Source organism: Anabrus simplex, chromosome 1 (assembly GCF_040414725.1).
Source record: "Anabrus simplex isolate iqAnaSimp1 chromosome 1, ASM4041472v1, whole genome shotgun sequence".
In the NCBI taxonomy this organism is placed as follows: Eukaryota; Metazoa; Arthropoda; class Insecta; order Orthoptera; family Tettigoniidae; genus Anabrus; species Anabrus simplex.
The window spans coordinates 1,524,612,770-1,524,635,492 of record NC_090265.1 but is presented as its reverse complement, the minus strand read 5'-3'; the positions used below and the strand labels follow the sequence as shown (position 1 = coordinate 1,524,635,492).

At 38.2% G+C, this 22,723-nt stretch overlaps 1 protein-coding gene across 1 annotated transcript in view; it reads right to left on the bottom strand.

Moving 5' to 3' along the window:
• Positions 1-5,914: 5,914 nt before the first annotated feature.
• Positions 5,915-22,723, bottom strand: part of LOC136858478 (sialomucin core protein 24) — a 61,273-nt gene continuing 44,464 nt past the window's right edge. Inside the window, exon 3 of the mRNA XM_067138046.2 lies at positions 5,915-9,992. Coding sequence (XP_066994147.2) covers positions 9,898-9,992 — 95 coding nt within the window. The 3' untranslated portion in view covers positions 5,915-9,897. The remainder of the gene's footprint in view (positions 9,993-22,723) is intronic.

Genomic DNA, 22,723 nt, shown 5'->3' with positions numbered 1-22,723 from the left:
CTAACCTACAACACAAACCTACAGAACTGTCTAGATCTAAGGTATTTCAAAATAAATAAATCAACTTACGAGCATAGTGTCCCCGTTTTTCGTGCTTGAGAAACATTCCCTTTGTAATTAATATACTCATCACCACGGATTGTTGCCTTTTTAAAAATACGATTTACTTTGTAGTTCTCGATCTTGCGAAATCCTTTTTTAGGTTTATTACCTTCCACGACTTCATTATCACTGACATTTTTTTAGGAGCACATGAAATCATCTTAACAACTCTTAAATTAATTTTAGGTTAAAGGTATCACTTGAAACTAACCTACAACAATAAGAATCACAATGAACAGAGAGGAATACAACTGTACACTACACAGACAAGTGAGCAGAAACAGCTGGTTACCAGACCACTGCTGCCAAATCATGCTTTATTTAAGAAAGGGCTCGTCATTGACATGAGCCGTTTCATAACTAAACACAGATTTGCAATGGCTGTATCTTGAAAAGTATTAGTGCGACAAGAGACCATAAGTAAACGATGCGTGGATGTTGGGACAATCCATTTTCATGATAAACTCTTTTTTTTTACAAAAAGTGACATGAGCCCTTTCATAAATAACCGATTCATTTATGGAAGCTCGCACAAACAACTTGATAGTGCACGATATGAACTTACAAAAATGGGCCTGTGAAGAAGCCAAATCACTTGATTTACCCTTGTCAGCTAGTGCAACATGGGCATAAAAATTTCAAGCAGCATTTTCACAAAACATCATGCAGTTTGTCACACAAAAAGAAGAAAATGAAACTCCTATTAACATACTGCATTCCTGGAGAGAAGAGACAATATTGCTTAAAGAGCAGTATGGTGCTAATAATGTGTATAATGCAGATCAATCTGGCATCAATAAAGAATCGCATTCCGGGAGAACACTTGATCACCGTGGTAAGAAGGTAGTACGTGGTGTTACACAATCACAAAGCGCACAGGCACATTCATTCACAATGATGCCAACTGTATCATGCATGGGACGTCTCCTTCCCTGTCTGTTTATCGTACTGTAGGAATCAAAGCCCCAAGTCTGCTTAAAGCCTCTAATTTCACTGTTCAGTGGTCAAAATCTGGAGTTGAAATTTTTACCTTACCCTGGACCATCAAACTGTTTACTGTTGGATTCCTGGGCGCCTTGCAAAGATAATTTAATACATGAAATACTTCCTACTTTCATTAGGTAACTATGAATTTGAAAAGTTAAAAGTGCAAATCATTGTAACAAAACAACTTCTGAATTACAACCGCTCGACAGGCATTTTTTTTCGAATGTTCAAAACAATGGACCGACATATCTGTGATTTCGTTGAGTTAAATAATGTCGATATGAACTTGCAACAGTGTAACAATATTATCAAACGCATGTCATTGATGCACAATCAAGAATGTTCACTGCGCTTCTGTTTGTCACATACACTAGACATGGATGTAAATTAGCAGGCCTAATTAGCACGAATGAAACTTTTGAAAAGACTGCTGTATTAGGAAAGGAACTGGTACTTGTGAATTCCATATGGATAACAATATTTGTGGTCAGCTTTCTTTACTCAAATGTAGCTGGTGCAAGCAACTATTGTGTTTTGAACATTTTTTTCTTTATTTCCATTATAATTCACAGGAGATTGAATATGTTGAAGGGGATTAAACACGACTGCCACGTCATTGGTATTTTTTTTTGCTACTTGCTTTACGTCGCACCGACACAGATAGGTCTTACGGCGACAATGGGATAGGAAAGCTCTAGGACTGGGAAGGAAGCGGTGAAGGTACAGCCCCAGCATTTGCTTGGTGTGAAAATGGGAAACCATGGAAAAACAATCTTTAGGGCTACCGACAGTGGGGTTCGAACTCATTATCTCCCAGATGCAAGCTCACAGCTGCATGCCCCTAACTGCATGGCCAACTCGCCCGGTGTAACTGTTTAATCAGTACATACTGAGACATACAGTGTTTAAATGTTTACCTTGAAAATTTTTATCCCTCATGCAATTACAACACAACCACAGGTTAGTATTTAATAGTGTATTTAAAACATGTATAAATTAATTCCAAGTTTTGTTATTACTGCATTATGATTTAAAAGAAATGCATACATACTTAACAGGCGTACAATGTTTACATGGTGCATTGCTGTCTCCCTCTCTCTGCCACGCCTGCTTCTCCTTACATCGCGCCACAGCAGTTCAAAATAACTTCACTCTGATTGGACACTGACAACCCCCACATGCACATTTATAATGCCCTGTAACTCATAGATACATGCAGAATAGGATGTAATATTCGAGGGTTTTACATATTTCAGTGTGCTCTTTAGGATGGTGTATAAATTGGTTTCAAGTTTTCTTAACATTGATTGATGGTCCCTTGTTAGTACACCTAGACTGCGGTACCAGCATAAAATAGCTATGTTTAGCAAAAAGGTAGCATTTCTCCTCAATTTTCCAATGCAACTTCGTTATATCCGAAAAGACAGGGCAATTGGAAATTTATTATTTCCCAGCAAACTCCTCAGCTTCTCTTCTTCTTCCTCCTCTGATACACTGCTTCCATGATGAATGACTAGTTTCTACACTTCAGGAACACCTCTCACCTCATTATTATAGAACTCAACAATCTTCTTCTCAGTGTGTTTCACTTCATTTCCCCACATCTCTGCTGTCACCTGTAGGATATATTGAAGTATCAACCTGACATGTATATGATAAAACTCCACTTGCCTATATCCAATAAATAACAGTTCCTTTTTTTTTTTTTTTTTTTTTGCTAGGGGCTTTACGTCGCACCGACACAGACAGGTCTTATGGCGACGATGGGATAGGAAAGGCCTAGGAGTTGGAAGGAAACGGCCGTGGCCTTAATTAAGGTACAGCCCCAGCATTTGCCTGGTGTGAAAACGGGAAACCACGGAAAACCATCTTCAGGGCTGCCGATAGTGGGATTCGAACCTACTATCTCCCGGATGCAAGCTCACAAATAACAGTTCCACTTGCCCTACCTGATCAAGAGATTCTTTCCATACAGCTCTAGCTCGGACCAATCGATGGCCACATCTTGAAGCCTCTGTTTTGTTATTCATATGACAACTTTTGCAGCTCATCTTTTGTTGCATTTTCTGGTGGCGACCCAATTTTGCCTCAACCATGACTATAAATTAAAATAAAAATAAAAATTAAATTCTGTAACATCATTAAATATCATTCAGTAGAAGAAAATATGCAATGTAGTATAATTACCACTAATTGATCCTTCCTCCATTTCGTTGTTGGTTGATACTCCACAAGCTTACAGTGATATGCTGCATTATCCATTACAATAACACAGGGTCCTATATTTCTTAATCCTACGATTGTTTTCACCTACACCTGAAATTTCTTACTGTTCATAGCACCATAATAATCTTGATTTCTCTTCAAGTTTGTGGCAAATATCAAATCAGTACCTGTAAGAATTTTAAGTTTTAGAATGAAGTTATTTCTTCTAAAAAAGTATCCCCTAAAAATATGAGATCGCCCTCTGCAGCGATATTAATTGACAAGTGATTTCTGCTAAATGATTGAAAAAGATTTTAAGCAGTCACCCGAAGATGAAGTCAATGAATTAGGTACTACTTACACTACTTTATCCTAACATCTGTCATGAATGTATTTCCATTAATAGGCCTATATCTAGATTAGAAGATCACGATCAAGTTGTCAACTTAGCGCCGTGAAAACACAGCTGTAATGTAAGTGTTAAAAAACATATTACTTAAAAGCTTACTGATATATACAATTGTTCCGTGCGATTACTACTTATTGTTTATGTATTCCACATTTAGATTGTGATGCGTGGATTAATTAAAAACACTTAGTGCTGAATGACTTCTTAATATCACTCAGAATGTAAGATATAAATAGTATCAGTAGTAAACTGAAATGAAATAACTGGTTGAACAACATGTATTCAGGTTTGTGACCAGTCGTTACAAATAATGAGCTTCACTAAGATGAATTGTTTTACTAAAGCCAGTGTTGACTCTCTTCATACTATTATAAAAATATAGAAGAATCAAATCAATCAATCCAGAAGAGACCAAGAGGAAGACCTTGTGATGTTTGGGAAAAACGGATAATGAAGGACCTTGAAATTAGAGATGCGAACTGGTGTCACATATACGAGCAGCATCTGTGGATGGATAGAACAAACTGGAGGAGGCTCGTACACAACCGCACCCGGCTTCCTGGAGCGAAGAAATGATGATCATTTGTTGGAAGAACTTGTAATCTTGTAAACTGAGCAAGTCTAAAGGGAACATTCAACTTGGGCATTAGATGTAATTAAGAGACCACTATGAGATGCGTGTTGAACTCTGCAAATAAAAGGGAAGTATGTGCAAGTATCAACTATGAAGGGATTCTAAATTTTTTTAAAGTAATTGAACTTATTAACGCTTACCCCTTTGACTGCTGTAGAAATGACTTGCAGCATTGGCTGCACGAGCGAGACTGACAGTAGGTTGGTTGCTACTCGTGTTATAGGGGTGTGCCTGTTGTAACTGTGAGTGAGTCGAGGAAGGAGGGACATTAGGATTGCTGGTGGTATGCGGAGGGGAATAGGCATGACCGGGAACTGTGGAAGCAGCTACCGCCAGTGTAGTGGACATGTTGATGAATTTATAATTAAGTATTTTCGTAAAGTTCGTATTATTTATATTAAAAGTTGTAATTTCAGAATTTGTTCTATTAACGGACTTTTTATTTCTATTACATCATTTAGATTTTGATTACCATTAAAATATAGATCTAAATAAAGATAAATTTTCGAACTCTTGTCATTAAACTGCCTTTATCGATTTGTTTTATGATTTTTAGATCTTGCTCTATCGTGGTAAATTTATGTCCTGTCTCTTTCACGTGGGAACTCGTCGCAGAATATTTGTTATGTCTTAATACTTGCAGTAAAACCCTGTGTTTTGAGTTCTTTAGAGATCTCTAGTGCTTTCAATTGACACATTTCACTAGAAACACCATATCCTAACTCACGTTTTCCTATCACAAATTTGTGGAATCGTCCTTCAATTTCCGGAAACACTGCACTCCACCTGCGGAACGCTCTGTGATCGCTGTTACTTTTTTAGAACTTTTTCCTTCTTCCACCAATCTCGAATACTCGATTCATCAATATCGTACTTTCTGCCAACAGCACGATTTCCATATATATCACCTTCGCTTACAACTTTAAGTTTCTCATGCACAGTAAATGACCGCAGACGCTGTTTTGAATCCATCGCTTACTATCGAGACAGCACTTTCACGGGACAGATACGGAACTCAAATGTGAGCAAGGTAGACTTCCATAACCAACAGTCTCGACTCTCACAAAGTACGATATCTCGCAAGATCAGCTATTAGCGCACCCAGCATGCCAGCAACACGTGTGAAATAAATGATGATCGAGCATCCGCAGCAGCAGCTTTCATATTTACCTCATATTCTTTGATTTACTGTATTTCATTACCTTACATTTCGTGTTTACATGCCACTGTAACCATATTGAGGAAAAATCGATGTTTTCTAGAACACAACTAAACCACAATAAGACCTGAATGACCGTTTACATGTGGTATATTGAGTACGGTAACCGTATTCAAATCTATTTCAATACTTCATGTAAACATAGTAAATATTTAAGAGAATGAACGGCCTGAATACAACTACGACCCGTTTTTCCTGTATAAAAAGAAAATATGGCCCGATTCACAAAAGAAATATCTTATGTAAAATCATTCTTTATTACTTCTGATGTTCACTTGAATAACTAATGAATATCTTGGGACTATTTCAAAATAAAAGGAAAGATAACAGAGAAATGGAAAGTAAGCCAAAACAATCCTAAGAGAAAAGAAAACATTTATTATAGATTTATACACAAATGTTACAAACTTTTGTTTTATCGAGAGCAAGTCTATATTATCATGAAAATATATCAAATTACATTTCTAGCTGGTTACAATATAACTAGCTGCAAAATAGTTGACAAACATAGGAATGTGATGCACAAACATACTGACTTCAGAGTTGTCTATGTGTATCAATTGGATGGATTCTTTAAGTGCTGTAATATTAAACACCATGAATCAGTACAATCAGCAAGATTCTCAAAAAGACCTTGCAGAAGAATAAAAAAAATACTAACACCACTTCCGTCAAAGATATTTGCACATCTATCACATTATAATAACAAAATAAAAACTTTATCTTAACTGTTTCAAAATAACAAACCTTAGACAACACACATCTGAATATACTTATAAGAGTGCAACACACAAGCAATATACTTCATACTTCGACTCAAGCGAGAAATCGTAACAAAACCCATTTACAATATTTGGAACTATTTTAAAAGGGTACAATAAGAAAAACAAATCCAGTTTCAAATTTACAATAAGATAGTGCATTACAAGTAAAATAAGAATATACCAAGAGCTATTTCAGTATTGGCAGGTGTGCAAATTTTGATTCACAATGCCAAATACATTTTCCATAAGCTAGTCGAATCAATGAGCACTTGCGCATATTTTCAACATAGAAAATAACTGGAAAAAGTACTATTACCACAGTTCCAGTTTTTAAAAACTAAATATGCACTTTAGATAGGTCCTTTCATCTCCCAGGCCTACTCTTGCAAATACAATCCAGGTGATCAACGGAGAAGAAACGCTGATCTCTCATCTTACAAGCTATAAAGGTCAATTATGAAAGAAATTACGACTTTATTCTTACACAATTCCAAGATAAGAAGATATTACTAACAAAACTAACCCCATGGCACTACAGCCAGAAAACTAGTCCCATACAAAGAAGCTAAGAATCTTTCTCATTTAACTTGCAATGCATCATTTACACATGTTTATGGAATATGTTATTCTGAACAATTGAATCCAATGAGGGAACAAAGTTCTTGGTCAATCTTAAAGAAAAGCAGAACAATGAAAGTAACAAACAATTGGAATCTTATGGAAAATAGCAATAATGTGCCTGAAGTTAAATGCTTCTTTGGTCACCTCAGCTCATCATTTCTTAATAAAAATAACAAACTGTTCTAAATAACTTGTAATAGTCTTCCTAACACACAAATCATTGGTATTCAAGTGAGGTGCACTATGAAATATGAAGTTTTTTTAATAAATCCTTAAACATTGTGAATTTTTTTTCTTTTTAAATACAGCTTTAGGAATACACAAGAACATTTGACTTTTGCTTCTTATATAAATAAAATATGGATTCTTCCGTATTAATAGTGTATTAATTATAATAACCCCATGTTCCTTTATTCAACTACAAACATTTATTTATTAAAAAATACTAACAAGGCAACTATGATTAACACAAGTATTCCACCTGCTTTTCATGCACACACATTCCTCTCATCACACTAAGAGCACTTTGTTAACTCCATACCCTCATTTAATGAACATTTTCTTAATTGACTGGAATTACTCCAGTGACCTATGGATTAAAATAGGAGATTGAAAAGAAAAACATTGGGGCATAGTTTGTCTCTACAATATTTTCAATAATAAAAGGAAAACAAATGTGTGGTCAAGATTTTACCTTCATTTAGAATGTTTCAAACATTATAAAATAAGAAACTGCAGAACTTGTTTAACAGCCACCCTCAAAGTTGACTTCTACACAATTCAGTGTGTTACTTTTGAAAACCAAAACATATAACAGAGCTTAATTCGTGGCATACATTGTGTTTCACAGAACAATTTTTTAATTATTATTATTAAAGAAAAAAAGACAGCTATCAATATAAATATAAAATATTCATTTGAAATTAGGAAACTTATGATTAACAATTACAAAAGATTAACGGAAGGTGAACATGGGATTATCAATGGCAGGAAACTACATAGACTCACAATGGCACCTTCAATGTCTTATCACAGAGCAGCAGCTGGTAGCACCCAAAATTCTCAGTTCAGATCATGAAAGAGCACCCACACAGTACATACTAAATTTACTTAGCAGAATATGATTCACACATTATGTTACAAAACTGCAAAGTAATTTCTTAATAAGGCCATTTTATTATTAGCTTCAATTCAGGACCCCATCCATAGAACTGGCGACAAGCTTAGGCATAATCAATACACTGGAATAACACCCAAAATACTAGCAAAATGCCTATAATTGTGTAATCAGATTCAATGGACTATAGTGAGAAATGTAAATATGCTACAAATGGTATTAAATACGATTTGCCTACAATTTCTACATTTAATTTAGGAAGCTACAATACGGTAACATGAACACTAAGCATATATTTACAATGAATGATGCAGCCTGAAAACTACATAGCCTCTCTTATGAATGTCTGTGTGTATCCAGCCAAGTACCAGATAGTACATGGAAATGAAAGAAAAGACTGAAAATTATACAATGAAAACTTCTATAAAAATGGGCAACATCAATAAAAACAAAACATTTGAGAATAATATAACATCCTAGGCATGTTGGTTAGAGATCTCAATTTTTTTCATTGTATTCCTGTAGTTTAGGATTGGTAGCAATAAAAGCTATGAACTGGAGAACTTCTATACTAACACAAACATGTAAAAATCAGCTTTTGCAAACTTTCAAGCTAATACAGTCCACTTTTTGTACCTTGTAACTATAATGACATATGGCTTTTTAAAATGGATACAAATGGATACTTATACTGGATTCTATACCTGCATAAAATACAAGCAAGTTGGTCCTGATACAAAAAAGGAAACATTACAAAATACCACCTCTCCAACTTTGGAGAGTCTAATATATAGGTAACAAGTAACACAATTGCATTATTCAAATTAACCCAACATTAATTTTGAGAGCAAAACGGCAAGATACAATTACATCATCTTAACTTAAAACTTATCCTCTCATATTATGATCAAGAATTATAACCAGCATTCTAAACATTTCTTTTCCAAGGAAGTTCACCATTTGTGAGTCTAAACAAAAGAAGCCCAAGGATATATTGTAATAAAGTAACTTCTTCAAAATATAATTTTAATGTGCTACATACCTCAAAACCATTTACTTCTATGTAATAAAAATGAATACATGAAGAAAATCACTTGTATTGCTGAGATTCATACCACTTAAAAACTAAGACTTACTCTAACAGATCCTTTTAGTATATATACAAATGGCTATAAGGACAGTTAGGCTTTCATCACAGCAGAAATATAACAGACTAATATCCCAAACATTATAATGAAATTAAAATGTTTTATAATATTTACTGATTAATATGTTGCATCAGATGAAAGGAGGTGTGCAGTCGAAAAACTACAGATGCAGTTGAGAACGTGCCCTAATTTCAAATATTGTTGAATACTCTAGAAAATCCTAGTCACAGGAAATAGCAACAATTCTATGACAGTTCTTGGCCCGTTTCAATTAGTAAATGGGCTCCTTAAAAACACAGCAATTAATGCACAATTTCAAACCTACAAAACTCAACATAGAAATATTTTTTATGATTTTAATTGGAACTTTAATCACAACCTCCTTTCCATCAATGGACAGATCATTTCTCGTATCCTGCCAATCAACGAAGATACTTACTGTACAAGCTGAACACTGCTTGGCCTCTCCACCAGACAGGACTAAGACATTCAGCCAGAATCGAACTATTCTTTAAGAAACATCCAACACACCATGAAAAAACACTTTCTATAACAGTACATGTTGTATGTGAGAAGGTGAGAACATGCCGGAGAGGCCACACAACGGTTCACTAAGCGAGTACATGCACTGGTACTAGATATCTTGGTGTTCTATTCACTTTCAGTAATTAATGCACTTTTTCTTTCTTTCTTACAGTGTGTGATAGTTTCGTTCAGTGCGAGCCTTGTAGAATTTCCATGCAACAAATGCAATTGCCATGATACCCAAAGACAAGACAATGCCACCTGTAAAAAAAAAAAGTAATCTTAGAACATGAAACAATATTACTATCAGTAGAGTATATTATTACATTGGTGGGATAATTTCAGAAAGCAACAGAAGAAATCAAATAAGCAGAAAAACAAAAATAAGTGGACAAAGAAACAGAAGTATGAAGATACATATGAAAAACTGAATTTCAACAAGTTTTACAACGTCTGGTCAGCAGCTTCAAACTGATGTCACTAACTATGATAGACAAACCAGGCTGATCTTTGCTCCCTCTTCCTACACTGACCAGCCATTATGTTGGTCCTGTTTTGTGTTTCTTTTCTTGTTCCTATTTCTATATATAGGACTATATGACACTTGTTTATTCCTTTCCAATACTCACATTAGGTAGTTCATGTGTTATTCAGAAATCTGATGTCTTGATTGCTTATGAACTTCATACAGGATGTATGTTATTTTATATTTGCCTTACACTTCTTGGGTGGGAGACTTTAAATTCTTGCAATTGTGTTTTACTTGCCCTATCATAGTCAGATGGTTCTTCAACAAGGTAATTACTGTAAAATTCACTTTTGAATCACTTATTTATAGTTATTTATATTTATTTATATTTCAGAGATGTCATACTGCTGGAAAATACATGAAATTCTTTTAAAGGCAGTGTGTGGGTTGGTAGCAATGCACGTGTGTATAATTCAATGACCTAACAATTCTAATACAAGTTTTATTTTGATCTGAATACTGATGCAAAGTAACCCATACAAACTGGTAACTTTGCATCACTGCTTATATTTCCATATATTTCAATGAATAATGTAACCAGCTGCAAAGTTACAGAATGGAATGGCCAATTGTCTGCGGCAGCCGATACTTTTAGAGTTTACGTTTCTCGCCTGCAGTTCCATAGTTGATTGGTCCTCTTGATTGAGGTGGAGCTGATAGCTTATCAAACCAATTCTTGCGTAAAACATGCAGGTACATATGTCGCATGCAATGGAAGATGGTGTTTGGCGTAGTTTCTTTCTCTGGTGAGTTACTACCAATTGTATGGCAACCAAGAATGAGTTAGCTGGAAAATTTATAATGTCCAATAACGGACCATTTATATTGGTATTATAAATTTACTCATTCAGGACAAATATTTCAGATTCCCTATGGGAACCAACATCTATATCATCTGATGGCCAAGCAGGCATCAATTTTTGGTGATGAGACAAAGTCTCTTAGTGCATTGGCACTGCCGGTGGCTCCAGTTAGCCTACGCAGTGGCCTCCACGGTATGCACTAGCCAGCGTATTGGTAGGTGTGCTAGGTACCAACTGATGAGCCCACCCTAGCACACGAGGGCAAAACGCTGGCAACCAAGAATGAGTTAGATGGAAAATTTATAATGTCCAATAACAGGCCATTTATATTGGTATTATAAATTTACTCATTCAGGACAAATATTTCAGATTCCCTATGGGAACCAACATCTATATCATCTGATGGCCAAACAGGCATCAATTTTTGGTGATGAGACAAAGTCTCTTAGTGCATTGGCACTGCCGGTGGCTCCAGTTAGCCTACGCAGTGGCACTGCCTTCGTAATGTCCAGGCCGTATTGTACCTCTGATGACGTCACGCTTTGGGGGGAACTTGAAGGCGATATGCATACGCTCCGCTTGAATAACACACTCGTTTAAATTACTTAAAGAACTGTTAACACCTTATAAAACCAAAATCTATCCTCAAACATTTGTTAATTCTGACATACAATGCATATCCTTCTCCGTAACGTTCATTTCTCGCGTATATACGTTCGTTCGCGTGAGTACAGCCTAACACTTTGAGACATATTCTTGCGATTTTATTCATTTTCTGGTCAACTGGAACATTCACATCATACACACTGACAGAAAACATGCAGCCAATTACCATTACTATTTATTACAAATATAAATTATTTCTGTACCTCACTGTTTCCACTCCATGAACACTGCAGCTTTCCTGGATCTCTTACAGGAAGTTACACCAGTATGGAGTAGGTCTGCTCTCTTTGAAGCACTTTGTTGAATACACAAGTCGGTGTGAATTTTGGAAAAGTTACTTAAAAATATATTCACCCAAATATTTATATGCCTACACTGTTCGGCCAGGTCTTCCAATTTCTTCCCGCAGTCACAAATGACTAGGGAATCAGCCAACTGCATTGACTCCAAAGCCAGGGATTTTTTGACACACTTAGGATTGTCTGAATTTAGAAATACCATCTTATTATATCTGACACCAACACACAAAATACTTTGTACACCTCAATTCCAAGTTCTATTGACATGTCTGATGGATACTTTAAGCTCCCTCGATTTAGGAAATTCAGATATCTTACTTCTGGAGGCAATTCATAAATAAGATCTGAATCTGTCAGAAGATACGATTTACATAAATCACACTGCTGTTTGATACTCATTTTTTTTTCTATTTGCTTTTCGTCGCACCGACACAGATAGGTCTTACGGTGAAGATGGGACAGGAAAGGTCTAGGAATGGGAAGGAAGCGGCCTTGGCCTTATTAAGGTAGATCTCCGGCATTTGCCTGGCGTGAAAATGGGAAACCACGGAAAACCATCTTCAGGGCTGCCGACAGTGGGGTTCGAACCCACTGTCTCCCGAATACTGGATACTGGCCGCAGTTAAGCGACTGCAGCTATCGAGCTCGGTGATACTCATAAATAAGACTTGCATTTTCAAATACACCAAATTCAGATAAGCCGTAGGTCTGAGTACATAAAAATATAGGGCCTACCTAATGTTACCCATGTTTATGACATAATAAAAAAAATTAACTCACCATCTGGACGGGACACTCTTATTTCTCTCAGGATGTGTTTTCACACAACTGTGTTGTGATTAACTATTACATTCTCCCTGGGAATAGCCTTCTTCTATAACTTAACTCGTTCTTCATCAGAAGGAAATACTAATACCGGAGTGTACTCTCCTTGTTTATAATTGGCTTTGCAGCCAGACACACAGCAACGCTTAGGCATGGTGATTTCCCTCACTGATCATCTTAATTTAAGTATATACAATTCGTGGTTAATAATAAACCACAGAATGCACTAACTCAATTAATTTTACACTATGAATATAACTTTACGCTAATAAACGACAAAATTAAAACACTGAAGAACGATCTTCTTAACCTATAGCTTCACATAAATGCACGCTGACACTAAGTTTTCTTCACTAATTAACGACTTTCCACTTAATAATGCAGTCGATGACGACTCATTCTCACATATATCTGAGTGAACACGCGGCCATCGTTAAAAATTTCAATAAAACTGCGAAAATCTATGTTTAACTCTACTAACTCAAGTGCTAAACTTCCCCCCTAATGATCAGCTGATTGCTTTCCCGCGCTCGTTACACTACGGCCTGGACATCACGAAGGCAGTGGCAGTGGCCTCCACGGTATGCACTAGCCAGTGTACTGGTAGGTGTGCTAGGTACCAACTGATGAGCCCACCCTAGCACATGAGGGCGAAATGCTGGCAACCAAGAATGAGTTAGCTGGAAAATTTATAATGTCCAATAACGGACCATTTATACTGGTATTATAAATTTACTCATTCAGGACAAATATTTCAGATTCCTTATGGGAACCAACATCTATATCATCTGATGGCCAAGCAGGCATCAATTTTTGGTGATGAGACAAAGTCTCTTAGTGCATTGGCACTGCCGGTGGCTCCAGTTAGCCTACGCAGTGGCCTCCACGGTATGCACTAGCCAGCGTATTGGTAGGTGTGCTAGGTACCAACTGATGAGCCCACCCTAGCACACGAGGGCGAAACGCTGGCAACCAAGAATGAGTTAGCTGGAAAATTTATAATGTCCAATAACGGACCATTTATATTGGTATTATAAATATACTATTCAGGACAAATATTTCAGATTCCCTATGGGAACCAACATCTATATCAACAAATTATAGCTGAAACAGTTTACTGCGACATCGCTTTTCAAGATGTATTTGATATGACAAAATCTAACTGTCCCGTCGAAATCCTATATAAACACTGCATTTTGTTTAAAGTTTATCTCGTGATTCCGAAAAGTATGTATACCCATACTGATCGTTCTCTATTATTTTTATATTTCACCCCATCCGCTAAGGGTGTCTTACCCTCATAGTATTTTTTCCAGATAATAACTCGTGTACCAAATCTGGTTGAGAACTGTGCTGGGATATACACACATACATTCATAAACTGTCATTTTGGACATCCTTTTTCAGCCTTTTCAACCCCCATTCCAACTGGGGCTGAGGTAGGGTTTAAACTCCATCCAGAGCACCACAGTTATTCTCAGCAAGCCCCCAAAACTGTGGATTCGACTGAATGGTAGTTTCCAATTATTTTTACATTTCACCCCCTCCCCTAGGGGAGCTAGTGGTGTCTTCTTATGTATCAAGTTCGCTTGAGAGCTATGCTGGAATACACACACACACACACACACATCTATAATCTCGGATCATTTTGGACAGTTTCTTTTCCACTCCTCACCCTCCAATGCCAGTGGAGGCTGAAATTGAACTTAAAATACACTTAAGAAAATGGAAATTGCAACACCATGAAGGCATTGGTCGTTTGTGTTGATTTTCAAGATATGGAATGATGCCATGTAGGTATGTAAACAATCAAAGTTTCAGACCCATCAGATTGTTGCTACAGGTCTACCAACGTGATTGGTCACGAAGGAATCAACTCCAGTATATGGACTCTGGTGTAGCGTAGTTGACTTGCAGTCTGTGCAGTGAAGTGTTCCCTGTCAAACATGCCTCGACGACAGAGCATGCTATCAACAACTGTCGCTGTTTGAGAGGGCTCGGATAATTGGGCTGTGTGAGGCTGGATTATCGCTAAGGACTGTCGCTGCACGTGTTGGCCGACAGGCATCTACGGTACAATGTGTATGGCACAGTGGTCAAATGAAGGTACCCACACTCGTAGACCTGGCACGGGCCCAGCGCGACACACAACTGTGAGAGAGGATCGCCGCCTCATTCGGATGGCCCGGATGGAACCCCATGCAACAGCAGCGCAAATTCGAGCAGCTGTGGCACCCCACATTACAAACAGTTGGTAATCACCTGCGTGCAGCTGGCTTACGAGCCCGTGTCCCTACAGAAGGTGTTCCATTGACCCCACAACAGCGACGTGTAAGGCTGGCCTGGCGTCGAGAAAGATCGACGTGGGTCGACGAATGGCATAGGGTCGTCTTTAGTGATGAATCACGCTTCTGTCTTGCCCACAGTGATCGCCGGAATCGTGTGCGCCGACATACCGGGGAGAGGGGCTGCTCAGATCTTATTATCAAGAGGCACACAAGGGCAACACCAAGCATTATGGTCTGGCGAGCTATTGTCTTTAATGTGAAATCACAATTAGTGCTTGTTGAGGGCACTATGACTGCTCGACAGTACAGTACGTTGATAGGGTACTCAATCCAGAGGTTGTCCCTATGATAGTGAACATTGCTAATGGGATGTTTCTGCAGGACAACATTGCATGCATCTCCAGGGAAGCTCTCCACGACATCACAACCTTAGATTGGCCCGCCAGGTCCCCGGACCTCAGTCCTATTGAGCATGTGTGGGACATGATAGGTCGACAATTGGCCAACCGTCCTCAGCCACTCACAACTCTGGAACAACTGACCCGTGCAGTGCAGCAAGCATGGGCCACAATTCCTCAGGAAACAATCCAGGGCCTTACTGACTCCATGCCTCGACGAATTCATCAATGTATTGCAGCTCGTGGTGGGCACATCCTGTATTGATTGTTGTCCAAACTTGCGGCCAGAAGGACCTGAAATGTAATCATCGAATCACAACCGAACACTCATCCTGCATGTTCAATTGCAGCAATGTAGCACCACTCCTTCTGGGTGTTGCAATTTCCATTTTCTTCAGTGTACATCCGGAGTGCCTTAATTCATCTTCACATAAAAAGAACTTCATTTTTAAGCCCGTATTGTCAACCGTAACAAGTGTGTATCTTAGAAATCCCAACAACTATGGATTCTACATTAATATTTGATGTTTTCTATTACTTTTATATATCACCCTAGGAGTGTTTTAACGCCCCAGTATTTTTATCCAATGCGAAGTCATATGTGTACCGAGTTTGGCTGAGACCTATGCTAGGAAAAAAAAACCCACAACACACCCATCCTTGTTCTTTGTTATTTTGGACATTCTTTCTCGCCTCTTCTAACCCCCATTCCGACTGGGGCTGAACTTTAACATCAGTTTGATGCTGCCACCCAGATAGTAAGTCATATGTGTACCAACTCTGGCTGAGAGCTGTGCTGGAACACACACATACATCCATAATCTCTGTAATTTTACATCCATAATCTTATTAATTTAGGATGTTTCTTCTTTCACCCCTTCTCATCCCCCATGACCTTGGAGGCTGTACTTTCACTAAACAGCATCCAGAGTGTCACAGTTCATTTCAGTAACCCCAAAAACTGTTGATTAGAGACGAATATGCCTTCTTCGATTGTATGTATGTTGGGTATTCAGCCCGAAGGCTGGTTTGATCCTCTGCAGCTCCGCCAACAGCGGTCATAAATAGCCTAGGCGTCACTGAAGAGGCGTACTAGGGAAATGAGGAGTGAGGTAGTTTCCCGTTGCTTTCCTCACCAAGCCAGCCGCTGCTATTACATATCAGTCTGCCAAGCCCACTGAAATGCATGCACCAACCAACCCTATGAGCGATATCTTCATACCATTCATAACAGGGACTGGCTGCATAAGCAATGGTATTACTAGCATCACTCATACCTCAGTCACTAAAATATTGTCAAAGCCAAGGTTGAGACTGAGACAGGTCAATGAAAGTAACAAATTTGATATAGCCCATACCAAAAGACATAGTGCACTGTAAACACTACATCTCGCCAGCAAAGGCATCTTTTTCGATTATTTTTATAGTTCACCTCCTACTCTACGGGTGCTAGGGGTCACTAACCCCTACAATATATTTTCCAGATAGTAATTCATACTTGTATTAATTTTGGTTGAGAGCTATGCTGAAACATACACAAACTCCATTCATTTTGTCATTTTGGACATTTTCTTTTTCACACTTTCTCACCCATTATGTCAAAGGTGGCTGAACTTGGACTATTAAAAACAACTCGGGAGTGTCACTATTCATCTGTGCAACCCCAAAAACTGTGCATTCGACACTATTTTTGATTATTTTTATACTTCACTGCCTCTCAACCCTAAGGGTGCCAGGGGTATCTTACCCCCACAAGGTTTGTCTCCTGCTATTAAGTCAAAAGTGTACCAAGTTTGGCTGAAATTGCACCAGTGGTTTAGAGATGTGATACATGCGAAGATACATACAATGACATTTATATATATGTATATGGAGTTATGTATATAGCCTATGGTCATTTTCATGACAAGTCTGAGAAAGAAGCAATGAATATTATCAAATTCTGCCCAATATCCGAGGGGGCGGAGCCTGCTTGGTGGCCATGCTCGTTAAGGCGTTAAGTCTAAACAGTCTGACACCGTGGTTAACCAGTTCGAGTCCCCTTGGTTAAAGAAATTTACGCCATCAAAATGTTGGCCAGCAGGGTAGGGGAGGTGGTGGTATACAATTTCTAACCACTAGATAGCGTGCCAAAAGCCTGGATTAAATACCAAACCACTCTGCAGTGCTTATTTGGAGTGAGAGCATATGACGCTGTTGATGGTGATTCATCCATCAGATAAGGAAGTTAAACCTTGAGCAGACCCCTTTGCGCTATTCAAACAGGAGCAGATTATGTGCTGGCCCTCTCCCTTCCTATTATCATATCACATAATTCATTTCATCTTGTTAACTCCTCCGATGAGGCTGAAGTCTGGAAGGGCATCCTGTCATTAAAAACCCCCGACACACTAGTTTCATCTCACTTCATACCAGACCCCGTAGAGAAAAGAGAGACGGGTTGGACAAACATCCTGAAAAAGAAAACAAGGAACCTTGACTATACAATTGTTCTGGAGATGTATGCGTCTTAGCACGATATGCGACTGAGTTTTAATTAATTTTGGCGGGTAAACACAGAATGTGTCACAAGAGCCAACATTGTACACAGTGTTGCCAATTTAGCCATTTTATAGCTAGTTCTAGCCATTTGCTATAAAACTTTTGAGTTTACCTATCAGGTACTTCTTTTAGCTATAAATTTTTCCATTATGTGAGCAATTTTAGCCTTCACCCACATTAATACCTTTATGATTCACGCAAATTTCATTTCTGTTTGTGCTTAGTAGTGACATACGGTACCGGTATCGTAATTAGGATACGTCTGAAAGTAGTTTAAAAATTACTGTAGTGTACTGTACAGTAGTATACGAGTAATTTAGAATTTAGCGTGCTTATTTTATTATTGTAAAATATTTGTGTAGTATTGGTGTAGTAGAGGTATCCGTAGAAACTCTTACTAAAATTCTGTTGTTGTAATTAGGATAGGCTTAATTGCAGTTTGGAATTGTGTAGTTCTTGTGTATTACTTTCGATATTCAGTAATTAACATCAGTTTTTATCCTGTTAGGGGTTGTAGGATAAAAAATAGAGTACGACTAAGTAGTATTGTAGTGTAGTCTTATATTAATTACCGTATTGTTGGGTGATCTTTGAGTACTATCCCAGACAATATATACCTCCATTCTTTTATTTTTTGCAAATAAGTTATTTTATTTTTATTTTCATTTTTTCCAGAAGAATGGCTAAGGAGCGCGAGGACTCCCTCAAACAATGTACAGGTTACAGTAGGTGTAAAAGAGGGAAGGGAAGGAAAGGGGGGAGTTGTAGAAGACAGGTGGTCTAATGTTCTAAGGGGAAGGAGATTGCAGGCTAAGGGCTCTATTCAGGATCAGAATTCAGGACAGGTGTCTGTGCAAAATCGGTACGAGTCACTCCAGGTAGAACAACAGAGGGAAGATGAGGGACAGGGAACTGTTGCTGAGATGTGTGGAAGTAGGAGGAAGGGAAAAGGTAGGAAAGGGAAAGGTAGAGTAGAGGATAGGAAAAGACAGGTGGAACAGCGTCATGGGAAGGAGAAAAAGGAGGAGGAAGTAGCTTCTGCAGCTATCAGGAAAGATAGGGCTGACCAGGAGGGGAGGGGATCAAATGAGGTGGGTAGGTTTTTTTTTTGCTAGGGGCTTTACGTCGCCAACTCGCCCGGTGAGGTGGGTAGGGTTGAGGCTCTGGTCATGGGGGATTCCATCGTTAGACACGTGGGGAAAGTGTGTGGAGGAAAGGGAACCAGGGTAGAATGTTATCCAGGAATTAGGTTGAGGCAAATGTTGAAGAAAGTAGAAGAGAGGGAGGAGGGGAAGGAGAAGGTGGTAGTGTTTCACGTTGGTACCAACAATGTAAGGCAAGCTGATATAGGTACCAACATAGTTGGAGATGTGTGGGATCTGGTAAATGCAGCACGGGTGGAGTTTAAGAAAGCGGAGATTGTTATACTGCGTAGGAGGGATACTGACTGGAGGGTGATTGGCGATTTAAATGAGACTATGGAGTGGGTATATGGGAAACTGGGAGTGAAATTTCTAGATCCTAATGGGTGGGTAGGAGATAGGGATCTGCGCTCAGATGGCCTTCATTTAAACCGCAGTGGTACGTATAAGTTAGGAAATTTGTTTGGAAAGGTAATAGAGAGGTACATTCAGGGAAACAGGGTGGCCTAGGGAGCCGTGATAAGGGAACAGGGAACTGGAAATCAAGTGGGGATGATGAGCAGTATCCTGCCAGCCCATAATAATAATTAGAGTATTATTTGACACAATATGTAAAATTTATTCATAAAAGTTACAGTCTAACATGTTAAAGCATCGTATCCCAAGATAGTTGATACCGGATGTTGAGCAAGACAGTAAGTCGCTGGACATTGCTTCATATTTCCGTATGACCGTGAGAAAGGGTGGCGTAACCAAGCGTTGGCAAGGATCGACACGTGTATTAGATGCTGACCAAGCAAGATATTTCAGCCAATGGGAAATTCAGGATTTGGCAAACATGGAGGCTACACCGCGCCAAATCTTAATTCCAGAATGACCAACGTGCTCAGTTGCTAAAGTCAGTTTCTGTCGGTAATCGGTTTTCCACAGTTTCAGAAGTCAGATATATTTGGAAATGTAATATAAAAATTGGTGGAAGCAATTTGCTAGTGTTTGAGCTGTGTTTTGTAAATATATCACAATAAATATTGTGTCATCATATACGACAAATTTTCTGATTGGTGGTTGGTTCAGACACCCGGGAACCCCAGTATTGAAATGGCGTCACCCAAGCCTCCTCAGTAACCCAAGCTGTGGAGAGCGTCACTCTGTGTTAAATGCTTGGATAGTGCGGAAGCACAAACTCTGATTGGTGATCGTGATTAACGTAGTGTTATTCCAGTAACAGTAACTGGTTCTAAATGCTATTTTAAATTTTGCAGTTGGAAGATTTTACTGTTCTTGAGTAAATGGAATAGTATATTTTAGCAGAGTTTACTTTCAATATATAAAGACGGTGCTTAGTGACCGCTGTGTAGCAAGTGTAGAGGAGACGTGCTATTGTTTCACTACTTCACGACGGGCGCGTTTCGCGAGGAACTTTCGTAGCGAACCGTGTGCTGCTTTTCAAACTGTATTCTCACCCTTTAAGTGAAGTGTGTATTATAAATGTATCAGTGTGTTTAGCCGATCTTGTAAAGAGAAAGGGTATTTCGGCTCGTAGCATTGAGCAGCGAAGATATTGTCAACCAAAGTCTGTGTTCCAGTGAATTATTTTCCAGCAAGATGATGGCTATGCATGCAGTAGAAGAAAGTGCATTTCCACATGTTAATGCTGTGATTAACATGATGTAAATCCCTCAATCAGTGGGGATGTAAGCTGCTAGCCTGGTAACTCGAGAGTCGTCGGATGGAATTCAGTTAAGACACATGTATCATTTATGGCATGATATGTAAATTATGTTAAGGTACTAGGGCAGTGTAGATAGGATTTTTAATTTTATGTAAAGTAAGCCTGACAGCATGTGTTTAATTCTGTTACTATGATAGATTCGGATACGAGAATAATGCATGATTATTTTATTTTCATTTTGCTTTATGATTAGATGATTGGGAAAATGAGGGATTGATAGGATTAGTTGTTTATTTATGCATGTTACTTAGTGTAGGATATTCCGAGTTTTCCTTATATATAAGCTAGGACTAGATTGACAGGTTCATCTTAATACAACATTAAATACGTATTATTTCATTTTATTTCGGTTATTCAGAGAGACAGGTGTAGATGTTCTGCATGATGCATGATTTTAGGGAAGCTGACTGAAGGAGTTGCAGAACGTCGTCGTCAAAATAAGATCTTCGAAGTTAAGTTGGATTCTGTTTTGCCTGATGGTCTGCAAAGGACACGAACTGAGCCTCATAATGTGGAAGGCCAATGGGATTTATGAGAAATAAGAGATAAAGATTGCATGCTGAATAATAATGTATTGGTGCAGGCAGATTGTATGCCTGACAAGAGAAAGAATATTGTGCAGATGTGTATGCCTGCCAAGTGTCTTCTGAGTGTATATTGTGATCAGAATGGACAGTGTTAATTCCAGACTATTGAGTCTGATGTTAAATGGCACAAGCATGCTAAGAAGGAATGAATATACGTGAGTTTCCGTGTAGCCGGCGAAAGAAGTTATCTCATGGCAAGCTGATTTCTGGCCTGTGTTTATCTGTAGGCGAGAATGAGACGATATTTCCCTGTGACAGCCTCGGGAGACAGAATCCAAACTTTAGCATAGTGTTGAGTTCAACATTTCTTTTCAGCTCGTAATCTACCCGGAAGTACATGACGGATGACCGCGCCGTTGAGCGCTCAAATGCAGCAGAAGGAGGCAATGTTGCCCATTGCTTTCTTCACGATATCAAGGGTTATTTATATGCTTTTCCCTTACAGGATGATGTTTTACATTGTTATTTGTGGTTGTATACCTTGTCTCGTTTTAAAAGGGAACAGCCCGAGTGCTGAAGTATTGGTGGTTTATCTAGTTCTGTCTAGATCTTTTGCAATGAACCGGGATTCACATTAGAATCTGTGTAGCATTTAAGATTTTACTCGATATCCAATGTATATATATGCGTTTAGCTTGATTATTTGAATTGTTGTAAATATAGTATAGGATATGCCCCTAGTATTTTGCGTAACTTACATAGCGTCCATTGCGTCTTAATTATTTTTCTTTTCGTCGTAACTTTTCATTATAATGTAACTTTTATTTAACGGTAACATTTCGGCGACTCTCGGATTTTAACTTTGGAAACCATATCGTTGTGATGCGATAGTGTGTAACTCCATACGAAAATACCACATGTCAGTGTTTGCGTACACTTGTTGCCATACAATATAAACAATGGACTATAAGAAGCAGCTCAGTCTTGATGTATATAAATGTTCTTTGTTGAACTTTATTTTTTATTTCAAATTTTGGTATTATCATTCAAGTAACATTTTAATTTCCATTTATTTTCTATATTTTTTGAGTTCATTTTGACATATTATTATTCCTTGATTTTATTGTTTTCTCGTAATATGATCGGGGATATTTATCAATAAATCCATCTTACCCCCTATGATTGTTTCTCATTCGTGTTATACCGCCATTTCCTGTCATTGACTGATATTTTAGTGTAGAA